The sequence below is a fragment of the Ovis aries genome, chromosome 12, assembly GCF_016772045.2.
Source record: "Ovis aries strain OAR_USU_Benz2616 breed Rambouillet chromosome 12, ARS-UI_Ramb_v3.0, whole genome shotgun sequence".
NCBI lineage: Eukaryota > Metazoa > Chordata > Mammalia > Artiodactyla > Bovidae > Ovis > Ovis aries.
Window position 1 is genome coordinate 69,878,951 of NC_056065.1, and position 17,877 is coordinate 69,896,827.

At 37.3% G+C, this 17,877-nt stretch overlaps 1 protein-coding gene and 1 non-coding gene across 14 annotated transcripts in view; one reads left to right on the forward strand and one right to left on the reverse strand.

Annotated features, from left to right (window-relative positions):
• RPS6KC1 (ribosomal protein S6 kinase C1) overlaps positions 1–17,877 on the reverse strand; it is a 213,043-nt gene that overhangs the window by 71,807 nt on the left and 123,359 nt on the right. For 12 of the 13 annotated variants that reach the window (XM_042229216.1, XM_027956290.2, XM_004013886.5 and 9 more), the window contains one exon: positions 12,138–12,230. The exons of the other annotated variant lie outside the window; for it this stretch is intronic. In XM_042229216.1, the coding sequence (XP_042085150.1) occupies positions 12,138–12,230 (93 nt within the window). The remainder of the gene's footprint in view (positions 1–12,137; positions 12,231–17,877) is intronic. 13 annotated transcript variants of the gene reach the window in all.
• TRNAG-CCC (transfer RNA glycine (anticodon CCC)) lies at positions 1,159–1,231 on the forward strand. Its single transcript has one exon. It is a non-coding gene; the product is annotated as a tRNA-Gly (tRNA).

The following is a 17,877-nucleotide window of genomic DNA, read 5'->3' on the forward strand; positions in this document are numbered from 1 at the left end:
TTCCCTCACTGAAACAGCTTCACATTGTGTTCTAACTGCTATTTCCCACTAAATTATAAACTCTGAGAGAGTAGAGATGAAGTGTTTTATTCACCATTATATCTCCAGTGGCTATTATCACATTTGACATATAGCAGGAGCTCAACAAAACACTGCAGAGGGTGATTCCAGCCATGAAATTAAAAGATTTGGAAGGAAGCATATGAAAAAGCAGAAACATTACTTTGCCAACAAAGGTCCATCTAGTCAAGGCTATGCTTTTTCCAGTAGTTATGTATAGATGTGAATGCTGAAGAATTGATGCTTTTGAACTGTGGTGTTGGAGAAGACTCTTGAGAGTCTCCTGGACTGCAAGGAGATCCAACCAGTCCATCCTAAAGGAGATCAGTCCTGGGTGTTCACTGGAAGGACTGATGTTGAAGCTGAAACTCCAATACTTTGGCCACCTGAAGTGAAGAGCTGAGTCACTGGAAAAGACCCTGATGCTGGGAGGGATTGAGGGCAGGAGAAGGGGACCACAAAGGATAAGAAGGTTGGGTGGCATCACTGACTCAATGGACATGAGTTTGGGTAAATTCTGGGAGTTGGTGATGCACATAGAGGCCCGGCGTGCTGTGGTCCATGGGGTCACAAAGAGGTGGACACGACTGAGTGACTGAACTGAACTGAACTGAGGAGCTCAACAAATATTTTCTGAATTAATGAATGAATGAGAAAATAGAAATAGAAAAGACCTGAAGAGAAATGGTGAGGAGGTAGGTCAATTAGAATAAATGGTCCCTACCTGTTTTTAAGATAATATGAGTAGAGAGGTATCATTCATTTATTTATTCATTTTTTTCAACACATATTTATTGAGTATCTGCTGTTTCTAAGTCACTATGCTAAATGTCAAAAACACAAAATTAAATAAGACATAGTCACCAAGCTGGTATTTGACATCTTATAGAGGCTTCCTCTTCAAAGACACATTATCTTCTGCCCAAGATTTATACTATCTTTCCTGTCTAAAATTAATAGATGTCTATGATACTGTATCAAAATACACAAAAATGTTAATTTTTAAGAAAAAAGAAGAAAAATACCTGGTATTTGAGGCGTGTGAAGGCTTGCTGGAGGAAGCATAGAAATAGTATCAAAAACTACCACACAGGGACTTCCCTGGTGGTCCAGTGGCTAAGACTCTGCACTCCCAATGCAGAGGGCCTGGGTTCAATCCCTGGTCAGGGAACTGGATCCCATATGCCACAACTAAGAGTTCGCATGCCACAGCTAAAGAGCCCACACACCACAATAAAGATCGAGGATCCTGCACACTGCAGTTAAAACCCGGAGCAGCCAAATAAATAAATATTTAAAAAATAAATCTACCGTATAATATGGATGAATGCTATGGCAGGAAGGTTCAAGGCATTAAAAAGACACAGCAAAAGATATTTTAAAATATCATACAGTAGAGGTAAGCAAGGTAGCCTTCCAAGAGAAGATAATAATTCAGAATGAGACAAAATTAAGTGAGGAAGGGAAAAAAAAGTCACTCCAGGTAGAGGGGTACATCCTGTGTAAAACTGTGTACCCTGCGTACCTGACAAGTTCCACAGGGCTGTACCCAAGGAAGCATGCTGAGGTGGTCTGGGAATGGTCTTTGCAGGCTTAGATAAGAAGTGCAAACATTATCCTAAAAATCTATGTGATGGTATTAAAGGCTTATAAGCAAGAGAGTTATTAGCTTTAGAGAGATCACTTTTCTAAAGCATCCACTTTATGAATTATTCTGACAGCAGTGTCAACAATGAACTGGAGGAAAATCAGATTAGAGGCAAGTATAGTATGTATTAAAAGGGGGATAAAGAGAATAGTGTATGCCTTTAAACTTACAAGTAACTTGGGATGCCTAAGTTTTGATTTGAAACAGTTGAAGGTTAGTTGTAACTAGCAGTGCCCAGAAGGTATTGGGTCAACTTGAAATAATTATTCTAGCTATATGTCATCTACAGGATTCTTTGTCCTATTTTGGTGAAAAAAAAAATTGTTAACTTGAAAAAGGTCAACAAAGACATGTTGATCAAAATCATGGACACCACGAAGCTGAGAGGTCCACACAATGTGTTAAATTTAACATTCTCTGAAATACAGATCACTATCCCCTACAGAAACTGGTGATGGACAGGGAAGCCTGGCGTGCTGCAGTCCATGGGGTCGCAAAGAGTCAGACATGACTGAGCGGCTGAACTGAACTGAAAGAAAATTTTAAAGCTATATAATAATGACTACAAAGAAAACAAGAGAGGAGATGAGAAAAGATGGAAGACAGAAAAGATAGAAGACAGACAACAGAATGAACCAGATACTACAGACAGCTAAAGCAGGGATTGAAGAGTGGCAGTGAAAACAGGGCTTATATGAAGACCTACACACCAAACGGATGAGGACAGTGGTCCTCCTTCAACCACTGGGCTCCCAGAATCCTGGCTGGTCTAATACTACATCCCTCAGTAAAAGACTGGAAAGTTCTTTTCTAAGAAAACCAAGTAGCCTAAAAGATAAGATAGATAGATACTGAAACTATTAGGTTTCCTAATAAAATATCTGTATCATTTCCCAAATTGAAGGTCACCAAACGCCCAACTCAACAAATTAAAATAAAATAAAATCCCACCAAAACAAATCACTGTGAAATTCTGAAACAGTAGAGTCAGAAAGAAGAGCCTACAGGCCTCCAGCAAGCAGAAAGAAGGTGGGGGTGGGGGAAAGGTCAGGAACTGGAATTCAATATAGAAGACTGATGGAAGGAATTCCCAGGAAAACAAGTGAAAGTGTGATGAGGGCAGCTATGCAGAAGACCAAGAGAACAAACCAATCCAGACTTGAGAAGAGCAAAGAAGGAATCTGAGAAAGAAGACTACGAGAAAACCACTGATCCAAAGTACTGTCTGAGGCACCGGATGGTACTGAGACATTTTAAAGTTTTATCAAATGGTTTAGTAATAAATGTAAAAAATAAGAAGGACAGGGACATAGGAAAAAATAAGAGGAGCATGACGGGGAGAGAAGGAACCAATCTATTAACCCTAAGGAACAAAAAGTGTGTAAAAGGAAAGTCTGAAGATATTTCAACAGATTGAAGTTTTGGTCAAATTTAAGCAAAATAAAACTAGAAGAAACAAAAAGAAAAACAATACCAACTGGAAAGACAACACACTGTCTTGAAATAACTAAAAAATGGTTATCGGAGAAGGGCAGTACTAAGGACTAAAGCAGCAGTACTTGGCTCAAGAGTAAACAAAAAAGCCTTTCTAAGAGTTTCAATTGTGTAAAATGGAATGACCGACTGAGACACTGAGTAGCTCAGTCTTTACTCACACTTCTTTATAGTCCTTCCCATGTTGTTTTAGAATTTACATACTGACCTGTATCTCTCCTGCTAGACTAAAAGGAAGAGACAAGTCCTATACAGCACCCAGCAGTGGCTGTCACATGGTGGCATTCAAAAGAAGCTTGTTAAATTAACAAATAAAAAGAGCCTAAAGCTGAGCAGCCATTCAGTGGTGCACTACAGATGGGCCACAAGATCTGTAATTCATTGGGTCAGATGACCTTAAAGTCCTTTCTAACCCTGAGCTTGAATAACCATTAGGAGGTAAAATGAAACTAGCTCCTTGATCCCAAAATTACTTAGGTTATCATATTATAAAACTGCCCATACAAATCTATCCCTAAAAATATATTAGATAATCATACTTTAAGTACAAAAAGAATTAGTTCTTTAGAATAAAAAAAAAACTCTATTAATCTATTAACAGTAATATCACAGATAAAGGGTTTTGCAAGTATAGAATTCATTTTTATATATTCAATTACAGTTAAGACGTATGTTTCCAAGAGAAAGAACAAAATATTTAAGTATTGAACATAATGAAACAACCAAAATGCATGTGTGTGTGTGTTTATCAAACATGTAGCTATCCCTTGTTTTAAAAAACAGGTATATTAGATGCCATTCTTTAAAGATGATATTACTAGCTATAATCAAAGTCTATTTTGATTTCATGTATAAAAACTGTGGCTAAACTACATGCCCTTCAACAATATGCATAAATCAGCTTGTGGTTATCATGTTATCAGCACAATCCAACTCTACTGTTAACTATTCCTTAGCTTCTTGAAGCAGTTTTAGGTTCACAACAAAATTGAACAGAAAGTACAAAGTTTCCATACATTCCTCCTGCCCCCAAACGCCCTACAAGCTCCTTCACCATTATGAACATCTTGCAGCAGTGGTACATTTGCTGAAACTGATGAACCTACAGTGACACGTTATTATCACCCAAAGATCACAATTTAGAGTCCACTCTTGATATTTCAATGGTTTTTGACAAATGTACAACATGTATCCACCATTATATCCAGCAGAATAGTTTCACTGCCCCCCAAAATTCCATGTCTACCTGTTCATCCTTCCTTCCTCCTCCTAATCCCTGGTAATCACTGATCATTCTCCTGTCTCCCTGACTTTGTGCCCTTTCCAGAATGTCATATACTTACAGCCATACAACACGTACCCTTTTCAGGTCTGTATCTTTTACTTGTTTGGGCCTCCCAGGTGGCACTAGTGGTAAAGAGCCCGCCTGCCAATGCAGGAGACAGACGAGATGCAGGTTCAGTTCCTGGGTTAGGAAGATCCTCTGGAGGAGGAAACGGCAACCCACTCCAGCATCTTTGCCTGGCGTCCCACGGAGAGAAGAACCTAGAGGGCTACAGCCCACGGGGTTGCAAAGAGTCTGACGCAGGCAGCACGCACATCTTTCACTCAGTGATATGCGTTTAAAGTTCCTCTGTGTCTTCACAGTTTGATAGCTCATTTCTTTTAAGCGCTGAATCATTTTCCATTGTCTAGATGTACCACAGTTTATTCATCCCATGAAGGGCATCTGGTTGCTTCCAACTTTTGGCAATTATGAATAAAGCTGTTATAAATATACACATGTAGACTTGTGTGTGGATGTTAACTTTTCAGCTCATTTGAGTAAATAACTAATAAGCACCATTGCTGGATTATACAGTAAAAGTATGTTTAGTTTGGTAAGGATCTGTCAAATGTCTTCCAAAGTGACTGCACCGTTTCATACTCCCAGCCAGCAATGAATGAGAGTCCCTATTGTTTCACATCCTCGCCAGCATTTGGCGTTGTCAGTGTTTCAGATTTTGGCCATTCTAATGGCCTCCCTGGTGGCTCAGCAGTGAAGAATCTGCCTGTAACTCAGGAGACTTGTGGGAGACGTGGGTTCGATCCCTGGGTCGGGTCAGGAAGATCCCCTAGAGAGGAAAATGGCAGCCCACTCCAGTATTCTAGCCTTGGAAATCCCATGGACAGAGCAACCTGGCAGGCTACACTCCATAGGGTCACAAAGAGTCCCACATGACTGGGCAACTCAACAAGTATCTAGAGGTATTTCATTGCTGTTTTAGTTTACATTTCCCTGATGATGTAGGATGTGCAGCGTCTTTTCATATGCTTACTTGACATCTGTATATTTCCTTTGGTGAGGTTCCTATTAAGGTCTTCAGCCCATTTTTAATTGGGTTGTTCATTTTCTTATTGTTAGGTTTTAAAAGTTCTTTGTATATTCTGGATAACATTCCTTATCATATATGCTCTGACAAATATTTTTTCCCAGTCTATAACTTGTCTTCATTATCTTTACAGTGTCTTTCATAGAGGAGAAGTTTTTAATTCTGATGATGTCCAGCTTATCAAATATTTCTTTCATGGATCACATCTTTGGTGTTATATCTAAAAAGTCACTGTCATACCCAAGGTTATCTAGATTTTTTCCTATGTTGTATTCTAAGATTTTTATACCTTTGTGTTTTTCTTTAGGTCTACAATCCACTTTGAGTTCATTTTTTTTCAATGTGTCTATGTCTAGGGCCCCTTTAAGGCCTGTGTCTAGGGCCCCTTTAAGGCCTGTGTCTAGGGTCCCTTTAAGGCCTGCGTCTCGGGCCCCTTTAAGGCCTGCGTCTCGGGCCCCTTTAAGGCCTGCGTCTCGGGCCCCTTTAAGGCCTGCGTCTCGGGCCCCTTTAAGGCCTGTGTCTCGGGCCCCCTTAAGGCCTGTGTCTTGGGCCCCTTTCTTCACTGGCTTTGGTGCTTCAGTACCATCTGCTGATGCAACTATCTTTTCTCCATGGTACTGCCTTTACTCCTTTATCAAAGACCACGAGACTATATTCATGTAGATCTATTTCTAACTCTGTTCTGTTCCATTTATCTGTCTATTCTTTCACCAATCCCACACCACTGTCTTGATTTCTACAGCTTTACAGAAAGTCTTAAATTCAGGTAGAATTACTTCTCTGAATTTGTTCTTTTCCTTCAATATTATGTTAGATTTTCTGGAACATCTGTTCCTTTATAAAAACTTTAGAATCATTTTCTCAATATCCACAAAATAACTTGCTGTGATTCTGACTGAGATTGTACTAAATGTATAAATCAAGCAGGGAAGAACTGACATCTTGACAGTAAGGAATCATCCTACATAGAACATGGAATATCTCGCCATTTATTTAGCTCTTCTTTAATTTTTTTCATTAGAGTTTTATAGTTTTCCTCATATAAAGTTGTATATATTTTGTTAGATTTATGCCCAAGTATTTCATTTTTTTGGAAGTGCTGATATACATGATATTGAGTTTTTAAATTCCCCTTGTTCACTGCTGGTATATAAGAAAGTGATGGACTTTTATACATTAACCATGTATCATGCAGCCTTCCTATAATAGTATTTTGGGGTGCATTTTTCATATAGACAATCATGTCACCTTCAAATGAAGTTTTCTCTCTTCCTTTCCTATTTTTGTATCTTTATTTCCTTTCCTTACCTTACTGCAATTGTGAGAACTTTCAGTAGGATGCTGAAAAGGAGGGATGAGAAAGGACATCCTTGCCTTGATCATTATCTTAGAGGGAAACTTCAAGATTCTCAGTATTAAGGATGATGCAAACTATAGGAGCTCTGTAAAAGTGCTTTATCAAGTTGAGACATTTTCCCTCGATTCCTAATTTGCTGAGAGTTTTTATCATGAATGGGTATTGGATTATGCCATATGCTTTTTTATAGTCAATTGAGAGGATGATGTGATTTTTCTTCTTTAGCTTGTAGATATGCTGGATAACATTAATTGACTTGGAAATGTCAAACCAGCCTTGCACGCTTGGGATAAATACCACTTGGTCATAGTACACAGCTCTTTCTATACATTATTAGATTCAAAATTCTTAATTTTTTTTAGGCTTTTTATATCTATGTTTATGAAAGATACTGGTCTATAACTTTCATTTCTAGTAATATCTTTACTTCTGTTTTTAAGCTAACACTGGCCTCAGTGACTGAGTTAGGAAGTATGACCACTGCTTCGATCTTCTGGAAGAAATTATAGAATTGGTTCAATCTCTTCCCTAAATGTTGGTGGAATTCACCAGTGAATCCATCTAGGCCTGATGCTTTTGACTCTAGAAGCTTATTAATTATTGGTTCAATTTTTTTTAATAGATATAGACCTACTCAGATTGAATATTTCTTGTGTGAGTTTCAGCAGACTATGTCTTTAAAGGAATTGGTCCATTTCATCTAGGTTATCAATTTTGTGTGCATAGCACTGTTCATGGTATTCCCTTATTACCCTTTTAAGGTTTATGCCTAAAGTGAGATTCTCTCTTACATCTCTGATCTTAAAAATTTGTATCTTTTCTTTTATTAGTAAACCTAGTAAAAAGCTTACTGACTTTTTAACAGAACCAGGTTTGAGTTTTTCTTTTTTGAGTTCCTGTTTTTCAATTCTTATGATTTCCGCCTTAATTTTTATTATTTCTTTTCTTCTGCTTGTGCATGCCCGCTAAGTTGCTTCAGCCATATCTGAAATCCCATGGACTGTAGTCCACCAGGCTCTTCTGCCCGCCGGATTATCCAAGCAAGAGTATTGGAGTGGGTTGCCATGCCTTCCTCCAGGGAATCTTCCTGACCTAGGGATCGAACTCATGTCTCTTACATCTCCTGCACTGGCAAGAGGGTTCTTTACCACTAGTGCTACCTGGGAAGACCCAGTGTTAGTCACTCAGTCATTTCCAACTCTTTGCAACCCCATGAACTATAATCCGCCAAGCTGCTCTGTCCACGGAATTCTCCAAGCAAGAACAATGGAGCAGGTAGCCATTCCCTTCTCCAGGGGATCTTCCCAACCCAGGGATCGAACTTGGGTTTCTTGCATTGCAAGTGGATTCCTGAATCCATGCCTGGTGGACCACAGTTCATGGGGTTGCAAAGAGTTGGGACATGACTGGGCGACTCCCTATTTATTTTGCTCTTCTTTTTCTCATTTCCTAGGATGGAAACTTGGATAATTGACTTTAGATCTTTCTTCAATTTTAATATATGCATTCAATGCTGTCAATTTCCTTCTAAGCACCACTTTCACCATATCTCACAAATGTGAAATTGTTTATTTCTCCTTTCAGTTTTTTCGTATTATCAGTATAGTACTAATTAATAGACCAAACTTAAATTTGGTGAGTACATGTCTAGGACTGCTACATATTCTTAGTGGATTAACCCTTTGATCATTATATAATTTTCCTGTCTCCGGTTAATCTTCTTTGCTCTGAAGCCAATTTTTACATTTCCTGTCTGTATTCTTTGTTTTTTCTCTTTTCTTTTTCTTGCCTTCCTGTGAGTTACTTGAATGCTTTTAAGAATCCCATTTGGTTTATCTAGAGCGCTTTTTAGTGTCTCTCTCTCTACGTCTACCTTTTTTACTGCTTACTCTAGCCATCAGATACAAACAACATCTCTGCCTACTGGTGTCATCATTCTACCATTTCAAATGAAGTGCAGAAACCTCACATTCCTTTATACTCCTTCATTTATAATTATCGTAAATATTTTCTCTCTACACTTTTAGAACTACATGAGGCCCGCATGAAGCAGGGCCCCCAGGGCTGGTGCTCTGTAATAGCCTGGAGGGATGGGGCGGGACGGAGTGGGAGGATGGGGGACACAGGCGTACCTGTGGCCTACTCATGCCTATGTATGGCAAAAGCCATCGCAATACTGTAAAGTAATTATCCTCCAATTAAAATAAAGAAATGATTTTCTTAAAAAAAGAACATCAGACAGGATAGGTTTTGTTCAACCATAAAACAACTTAGAATACTCCAGAGGGAAAGGAAAACATCCACTCGTATTTCACTCTTTTGTTCTTTCTTCCTTAATATTTCAGAATTCCTGCTTTTATTATTTCTTTTCTGTTTAGAGAACTTACTTAAGCTGTTCTCTCACAGCAGATTATCAAGTGACAAATTCCCTTAGTGTTGCTTCATCCTTTTCTTCAGCCTTCAAAAGGGCCGATTTCCCCTTCATTCTTGACCGCTATTTTTCAAGACAGAAACGGGGTTGACAGCTCTTCTCCAGCACTCCAGTGTTGTGCCATGTCCACACAGCCTTGATGATTTCTGGTGAGAAAGCCACCGTCATTTGAACTGTTTCTCCTCAATAAGTAAAGTGCTGCTTTCCTTGCACTGCATTAAAATGAAAGATTTTCCAATCCCAGTTAAGGAACAGAAAGTCACTTATTCCTCTTTGAATTCTAGACCAAGACACAACTATGTAATTACTGTCCCTCTGGATAAGGACATCTAAGTGTCTTGAACCACGATACTAGATAGCAGTCTCACGTTATACCAGTAGGTGTCACTCTATATATGATACATTAAAAGTCACTTAAGTCTCAATTTCATCCCTTCAACAAATATTGACTAAGTGTCCATTATGTGCCAGGCATGATTCTGGATGTTGAGATTATAAAGGTGAACAAGAACGACATGATCTTATTTTCATGAAGCTTACGGTCTAGATATTAATGAACAAATCTGCTTTACTTGTTTTCATTATAAAAGTCTGTCAAATTCTATTCCAAAGGAAATTTTATTTTCCTAAGCTATTAGAGAATAACATTTTAAATAGCTCTTAAAGAACGTATCATAAGGAAACAGAATTAGAGAATCTATGTTCAGTACAGGTGAGATTGGGGCTTCCCTGGTGGCTAAGTGGTAAAAAATCCACCTGCCAATGCAGAAGGCACGGGTTCGAGCTCTGGGTCAGGAAGAGCCCCTGGAGAAGGAAACAGTAACCCACTCCAGCATTCTGGCATGGGAAATCCCATGCAGAGAAGCCTAGTGGGCTACAGTTCATGGGGTCGCAAAAGAGTTGGACACAACTTAACAACTAAACAACAGCAGGTGATGATTAATGTATCTAGTGTATTTTCTAGAATTGACACAACACTTCTCTTCCAAACTTTTAAGTTTCTAAAACCCAAATATTAGGTATCCTTCATTTCAATGGAGAAGAATTCATCTTTAAAAAAAAATTCAAAGTTTTAAAAAATCTATCTATTCATGTTTTTACAATAGAGACTATTACAAATTTTTAAAGATTATTTGCAAAGTTTATTAATTCCAAAGTACAGATTTCTTTATTTCTACTTAGAAAAGTTAAAACGTCCCCTTCTAAACACCAACATACTCCCCCAGTTAACAGAACAAAGATAATAGTGAATTATCATTCTCAGCATAGAATTTAGGGATTCCTCCACAGTCGGCATCCTTATTTGGATAAATATGTGAGACTCATAGCTATTACCAGGACTTAAAGGTGACGTACTCATGATTAGAGTCGAGCAATGAAAGGTCATATTTGTCAAAATAAACAGATCTAAGAGAGGGAGCAGACACAGTACCTCAAAAAAGTACATTTGCCTGCATAGAAATCCAAGAACTTTTAATTAATCCAAGAACTATTTAACTGCTATTTTACTTCTCTGAATTCTCAAACAGAATTTTCTCTAATCTGGGAAGGCTAGAAAAAAATATGGTTAAGGAAATATTTCAGGATCAAAAGTTCTATTGCTTAGAATTCTTTAACTTCAAAATTCAGTCAAATAAATTTCTCTGAGACAAACTGATGCTGATAAGAATTTAAAAAGACCACAACAGCTTCATGTAATATCTAACCTAATATTCCTTTTGAAATACCTCAAATTACCTGAAATATATTCCACATTATTCAATTTTAGCTTAGAGTCACACACATACTTTAGAACACAAGAAGCAGTGAACGAATGTGAAGTTATAAATAAACACTAAGGTGCTTCATAAAGGATTGACTGACATCAAAAAGATTAAATTAATTTATATCTAATATTAAGGCGTTTTCTTTCACTTTGAAAGGTATTAAAATAGTGGTGGTTGACCAAAAATATTTAAAACTGGCTCACGGGGTATGATTTTACAATTACTCAAAAACTTTCTGACGCCCCAGCACTGTTGTCTGGCATACCTGAGATGTCACCAAATCTGGGGAAACTGAATGGCAGAGACACCTGCTATCGCAATACTTGGATTTCAAATATAAAAATGTGAGTGTGTAAAGGGGGATTTAGTGCTCAGGGGAAAAACACAGTTCTTGGTGTTACAATGATCCTGGTTTGAATAATAAATATTTCTATGTGACTTTTGGGGCAAGTTACTTAAACTGTTCTAAACATCACTTTTCCACCAAGATGCAAATAACAGGGTTGAAAAAGGATTATGTTGTTTGTACTGTAAACATACATAAAACATTGTATTATGTTGTTTATATTACATAAATTGCCTAATACACGGTCTGATAAGTAGTAGGTACTCAAGAAACAGTATTTATTAGGAGAGCACCATTCTTCTTTTTGACCATTAGACTGACTATACCAGTTAATGCTGAACAACTACTGACTCACTAGTGTTTGTAACTAACACACAGTGTATCTTTATCTGCTAAAACAGGTTTATAAAATCAAACTCTTTACTAGACTGAATGCCAACAAATAAGCACCTTCTCCTTTAACATAACATATTTTGCATGACCTTACATGAATTGCTTAGATAAAAGCTTTTTTCTTTTCTGCTTTTGTTATTTTAAAGTGCAGATGCATTTGAGTCATTTTCTCCTTTTGTTTCATATCCTTAAGATCCAAAGCTTCAAAGACATAATGTCAGCATGCAGTCGATTTATTACTGAACTCTTGAAGAGACACTGAAGAATTACCTTGTCAATCACCCCAAGGACTCTGAAGGCCTTCAGCTCCTCGGCAGGGCTCCTTAGGTTCCAAGGGGGCCTTGAACTTAGTGATCCTGGAGGCTAATGGAAGATATCAAAGATTACACATCAATCAGGGAGGTACTTGAAGGAAGACTGCCTGCTGAAGCAAATGCCAGGCCAAAGGAACTAAATTTATCATAAATCAGAGAATGGAAAGATGAAAGGAGGAAGTTTCTGTTTGTCTGTAATAAAAAGTAAAAAAAAATAATAAAATCAAAAATGAAGGAAATCAAAAAGAAAAAGCAAGAAAAAAGTTGCAAGTAAATAAATCATGATAACACTGGAAACAAGATTTTAAAAAGAAAAATTAATGAGCTGATACAGTTTCCAAAGCAACAATTCAATTCAGAACTGTACAGCTATAATGAAACTTTGTAACAAATGGATAACTGAACCGACAATCAATCACAGCCTTATATTTGTCCCAGAAGGCTCAAGAGTAATTTAGAAGAAAAAGACTAAAAAACAATAGATAAACTTGGGGAGAGAGGGAACATAAGTCATTTTCTCTCATCATAAAACTACAGTTCTTTAATGCTACTTTTAAAATATATACTATGTATGTTAAGAGGGATTGGCAAATTTAAGGTCAACCAGAATTGCTAATAATGGTGAAGAATTAAGAAACTCTATCCCATAACCAATAATTATTAGAACTGAGATTGGTTAAGCCTAGAAAAGAGATGATTTACAGAAGAAAATGTCTTTTAAATATTTGAACACCTGTGATGTGGAACACTTCATCTGTTCACCATAATAAAATGTGCAAAAAAGATCAATGAATACAGAAGGGATATTTCAGTACCACTTACAATAAAAGAATAATCCTAAATTCCCATCCATTGGTCTTAGTTTTTCACTACCAGTCATACAAAACATTAGACTAGATAAATTCCAAAGACCTTTCCATTTGGCATCTACAATCAGAAAGCAATCCTTTATTAACCTTTATATTAAAATGGTGATGCGATGACAGGACACACAAAGCCTTATTATATCCTCAAAACAGACCTTTCTGTTCTCAACAATCTGTTAGAATACAGAGGAAACATTTATCACCCCACTGAGTGGCTACTGATAAATAACCTGGTTAACCAAATGTTATGATTACTGGAGTTACTGAGTTACCATTTTCGATACTTCAAGTCCTAGCGCAGCCCAACATCACTAGACAAGAAGCTCCTTGAGAACAGGAAGTATGCCTTATTCACCTGTATATTCACAGTGCCTAGCATGCTGGTTGGAAGCCAAGAGGAAGAGCAGAAAAGAAAGGAAGGAGGAATAGAGGAGAGTGACAAGTGAGGGAGGTCACATAGACAAATCAAAGTGTCTTTAACAGCTAGGAAAACTATCACTTTGTGCAATTAGCTTTCAAAATTTTTTTTGTTTGTTCTTAGGTTTAGCAAGCAAACACTAACTTCAATATTCCTAAAGAGGTGATATTTCAAAAAGATAACTCTTCACTTTTTAAAGAAACTTGAGAATGTTGGTGATAATGGAAACTCAACAGGGTAATAACAATCTTTTCAAATCTATGTAATTTCCACTTCTAGGATATGTTTCCAAAAAATTACATTTTTAATATCTCACTTATATTAAGTGCTGAGCTAGATGACATAAAACACAGATACATCTCTGTCTCCCTAAAGCTTAAAATCCAAGGCGAACTTTTAAGGCTAGAAAAACACTTAGCAGGGCATTTTAATAGAAATAAAACAGAAATACAGACTCTTCTCTCTTAATCTATGTTATATTATTTCATCCTCATACCTCACCCTGGTCTGAGTGTAGTACTTACGAGAAGTTATCATTATAATCCCATTTTAATAGAAATAAAACAGAAATACAGACTCTTCGCTCTTAATCTATGTTATATTATTTCATCCTCATACCTCACCCTGGTCTGAGTGTAGTACTTACGAGAAGTTATCATTATAATCCCATTTTACAGATAAATAAAAGGAAGTTCAGAATGGTTGGCAGTTTACAGTCAGAAAGAGCAGTGAAAGATCCCGGACTAGATCCTAACTCCTTACTTGGTTGCTTGCAGTCCTTCTGCTACACAACACATTCTGATGATTAAAAATTCGGCTCTCCCTACTCTATTATCAAGGAAGCCTCAAGAACTGCTTGTGATTTTTGTAAAAGGAATGGCTAGAAAACATTATAAGAGGAAAAAGAATAACATGGCCAAACATGGCCAACATCCCTATCTCCTACTCATCCCTCTTATTCACTGATGTCACAGGATCTTTCAGTTTCCAAGGAAAGTTATCAGTTCACTTTATCAATCTCAACAGCAGACAGAAAACCACAAGCTCTCTACTGTGTCTTTCAATAAATTACCATGCCCACTATGTGCATGATAACTGAAAGGGATAAAAATCATCAAAAGATACAGTCCCTAGTTTCAAGACATTTACAATTGACTTGAAGAGATAAGCTAAACACATGAAAACTTAAATAACAGTAAAACATTTTTTAAAAATATAAGACAGAGATAAGTCATTAGTCAATGTATGATAAACTATGGTCTCAGAAAGAAGTGAAATCAAAGGGGATTTTAAATGTTATATAGAAATAACATCAGGAAAGGATATTATACGTAGGATTGGGGGAAAAAACTGGCTTGGTAGGGGGAAAATGTTGCAATTGTAGAACAGAGGAAAATAAAATTACACATTTAAGGTTGGTTGGTTTTACTGCTTTTAACAGGCCTTGAATGCCAAGAAGAAAAGTCTGGACTATGTTCTCCAGAATCTAGAAAACAAGTTTTTGTACAAGAAGCAACTCAACAAAACAGTATTTAGTAAGGTTACTTTTGCAAAGACAGGAATGGTGAAATTGTAATGGGGAAAGACCAAAGGCAAAGTGATCATTCAAGTTCTCTTTCTACTTTAACCATCTATAAAAGTCTAAGATCAGAGAAACGAACAAAGAAAGATCATGAAATAAAATCATCAATAAAAAATCCTGTATTTCTGATATGCAGTGTTTAAATTGGGTAGAATCCCTATAGATCTATTCCTTTTTTTAGATGGCAAAAGGAAACATAAATCCACAGAATTTTAAGAACAGAAGAGGCAGAGATCAAGTCCAACATTTTTTTTTTTTTTTTTTCAGATGAGAAAACTGAAAAGCAGCAAGGTTTAGCAATCTGGCTAAGATGACAAAACTAAGTAATAGATAAGAGGGGATTAGATCTTATTTATATAATTACATAACACTGTTTAAAGGAACTTCAGCAGATACTGTTGGGGCAGGGTAAATGGAAATATTTCTAGGCAATATGGCTCATTTCCTTAAGAAAGAAAATAAAAATTTTACTTCTTTGTATCGGCTACAATATCAGAAGATGCCTAGAGAAACAAAAAGTTCAAAACTAGATACAGGAGGTGTGGAAGCAGGGGGGAAACACAAGAATAGGTGATAATCCACCAACTTTCAGAAGCAAAGATGGCACGTACGTATCACGCAACTGCTCCAGCCTATGGCAGACTCTCTTAGTCCACACACTGTCTTGCACTTGGCGGCCACCACCAGTGGACCAGAGTTATCAGCACACCAGCAAGACCTATTTACTATCACTGTCTGACACTGTCTACATGGCTAAAGTGAAGCTTGCCTTTGTTTTCATTTGGGTTCTTTTTTTTTAAGTTGTTACTTATTCAGCCCAGAGTGTTTTTTACTTGATATTATTCCCTTTTCTGAATGAGATCTATCTCAATTCTTAACGATCTGTTAGTGAGGTACTTTTCAAACTTTAAAATGCATGCGCATTACCTGAGGACTTGATGAAAATGGAGATTCAGACTCAGTCCATCTGTGGTAGAGCCCGTGAATCTGCATTTCCAAGAAGCTACCAGGTGATGCTGAGCTGCTGGTCCACCACCTGTATGTGGAATAGGGTTAGCTACTTGTCCTGAGAGCTAACTCAGCATTATCTGGGTGGCAACAAGTAGTCAAAGGCAGAAGGAAAGTTCTACCAAGAACATATCAAGAATCCATACTCTGAAACCATGATAGCTAACTGCACTAGTTTCTGAACTTGGCTTCAACTATAGATTTCTGGCTTTGCTGAGGCTTTCCCTGGCAACCTACTAACCCCCAGTACTCAACCTCCTAAACAAGTCTCTCTTAGGTCACACTTCAAGCATGACTCCTAACTGCAGTCCTATTACTGATCTGGAGTGCACCTGACTGCCACCTTTGCTTTGCCCATGTCTCATTAAGGGTGACACAACACTCGTTCTAAAGTATTTGCTGAAGAAGAATTGAGACATACCAGTGACACTAGTAAATAAAATGTACAACAGTGAAATACTGTCAATACTATAGCAACTATACTCAGACTCTATGAAATACTCAGGAAATGCATACATTCTACGCACAACTGTCCCTGGAACCAATGCATAGGAGACTGATTCCAGGATCCCCATGAATACTAAAATGCACAGATGCTCAAGTCCCTTATGTAAAATGGTGTGGTGCTTATATAACCTACGTAATCCACCCATATATTTTAAATCATCTCTAACTACTTATCGTAGAAGGCAATGGCACCCCACTCCAATACTCTTGCCTGGAAAATCCCATGGACGGAGGAGCCTAGTGGGCTGCAGTCCATGGGCTCGCAGAGTCAGACATGACTGAAGCGACTTGGCAGCAGCAGCAGCAGCAGCAGCATTTTGTCTCCCCAGCTATTTTCAGTTTGCAGTTGGTTTAATCTACAAATGTGGAGCCCATGTGTACAGAAGGCCCACTGTGTTTCCATTCATACCTTATAACTGCCAGTAAAAACTGCATTCATACTTTAGAAACTACACAGTCTTTTACGTCCTAAATTTAGACCATTTACTTTTTCTAAATTTCATTGATCTTGAGTTTTAAATTCCTAGAGCTAAAAATAGCAAATGAGCTATTCCATGTCTTTAACAGGGAAATCTCCTCTAAAACTACTAACTCTTAAATCATTCAAAGTCATCTACAGTTCAAAAAGAGGAAAAAGAAATCCATCTCCTTTAGTTAAAACTGCAACTTTAAGTGAAAGTTTTAGTCGTTCAGTCATGTCCAACTCTTTGCAACTCCATGGACTGTAGCCCACCAGGTTCCTCTATCCATGGAATTCTCAGGACAAGAATACTAGAGTGGTTTGCCATTTCCTTCTCCAGGGGATCTTCCTGACCCAGGGATCGAACCCAGGTCTCCTACACTGCAGGTGAATTCTTTATCATCTGAGCCACCATATCTTTAGTTTACACAAAGATGATTTTTTTTTTTTTTGAGATTTGGTCTTTAAATTTCCTTGGAGCTTTTTAGTAATGAAGAAAAGAAACAGTAGGATAGCGTTTTTGCTCCTTTCTATCCTTTTTTTGAAAAAGATATTATCAACAACAACTGGAAAAATTTGGAACTTTTTATTTACTGCATGAGAGTCTCAAATAAATTCAATAAAGCTAAAGTTTGAACCATCACAGAAAACTCGGGTAAAGTAACTCATGACCTAGACTGCCCCAAAGGAAAAACACTGATCAACAAAAAATTCAAAACTGAAAAGGAAGATTCTTTTATTTTCTTAATAACCAGGCTAGAAACAAATGTTTGTTTGTGTATTCAAGAAAAAGATCTGCTCTGCAGAGAATTAAAGACTTGCCAAAAATCATTTAAATCAATTCACTTGTTGTAT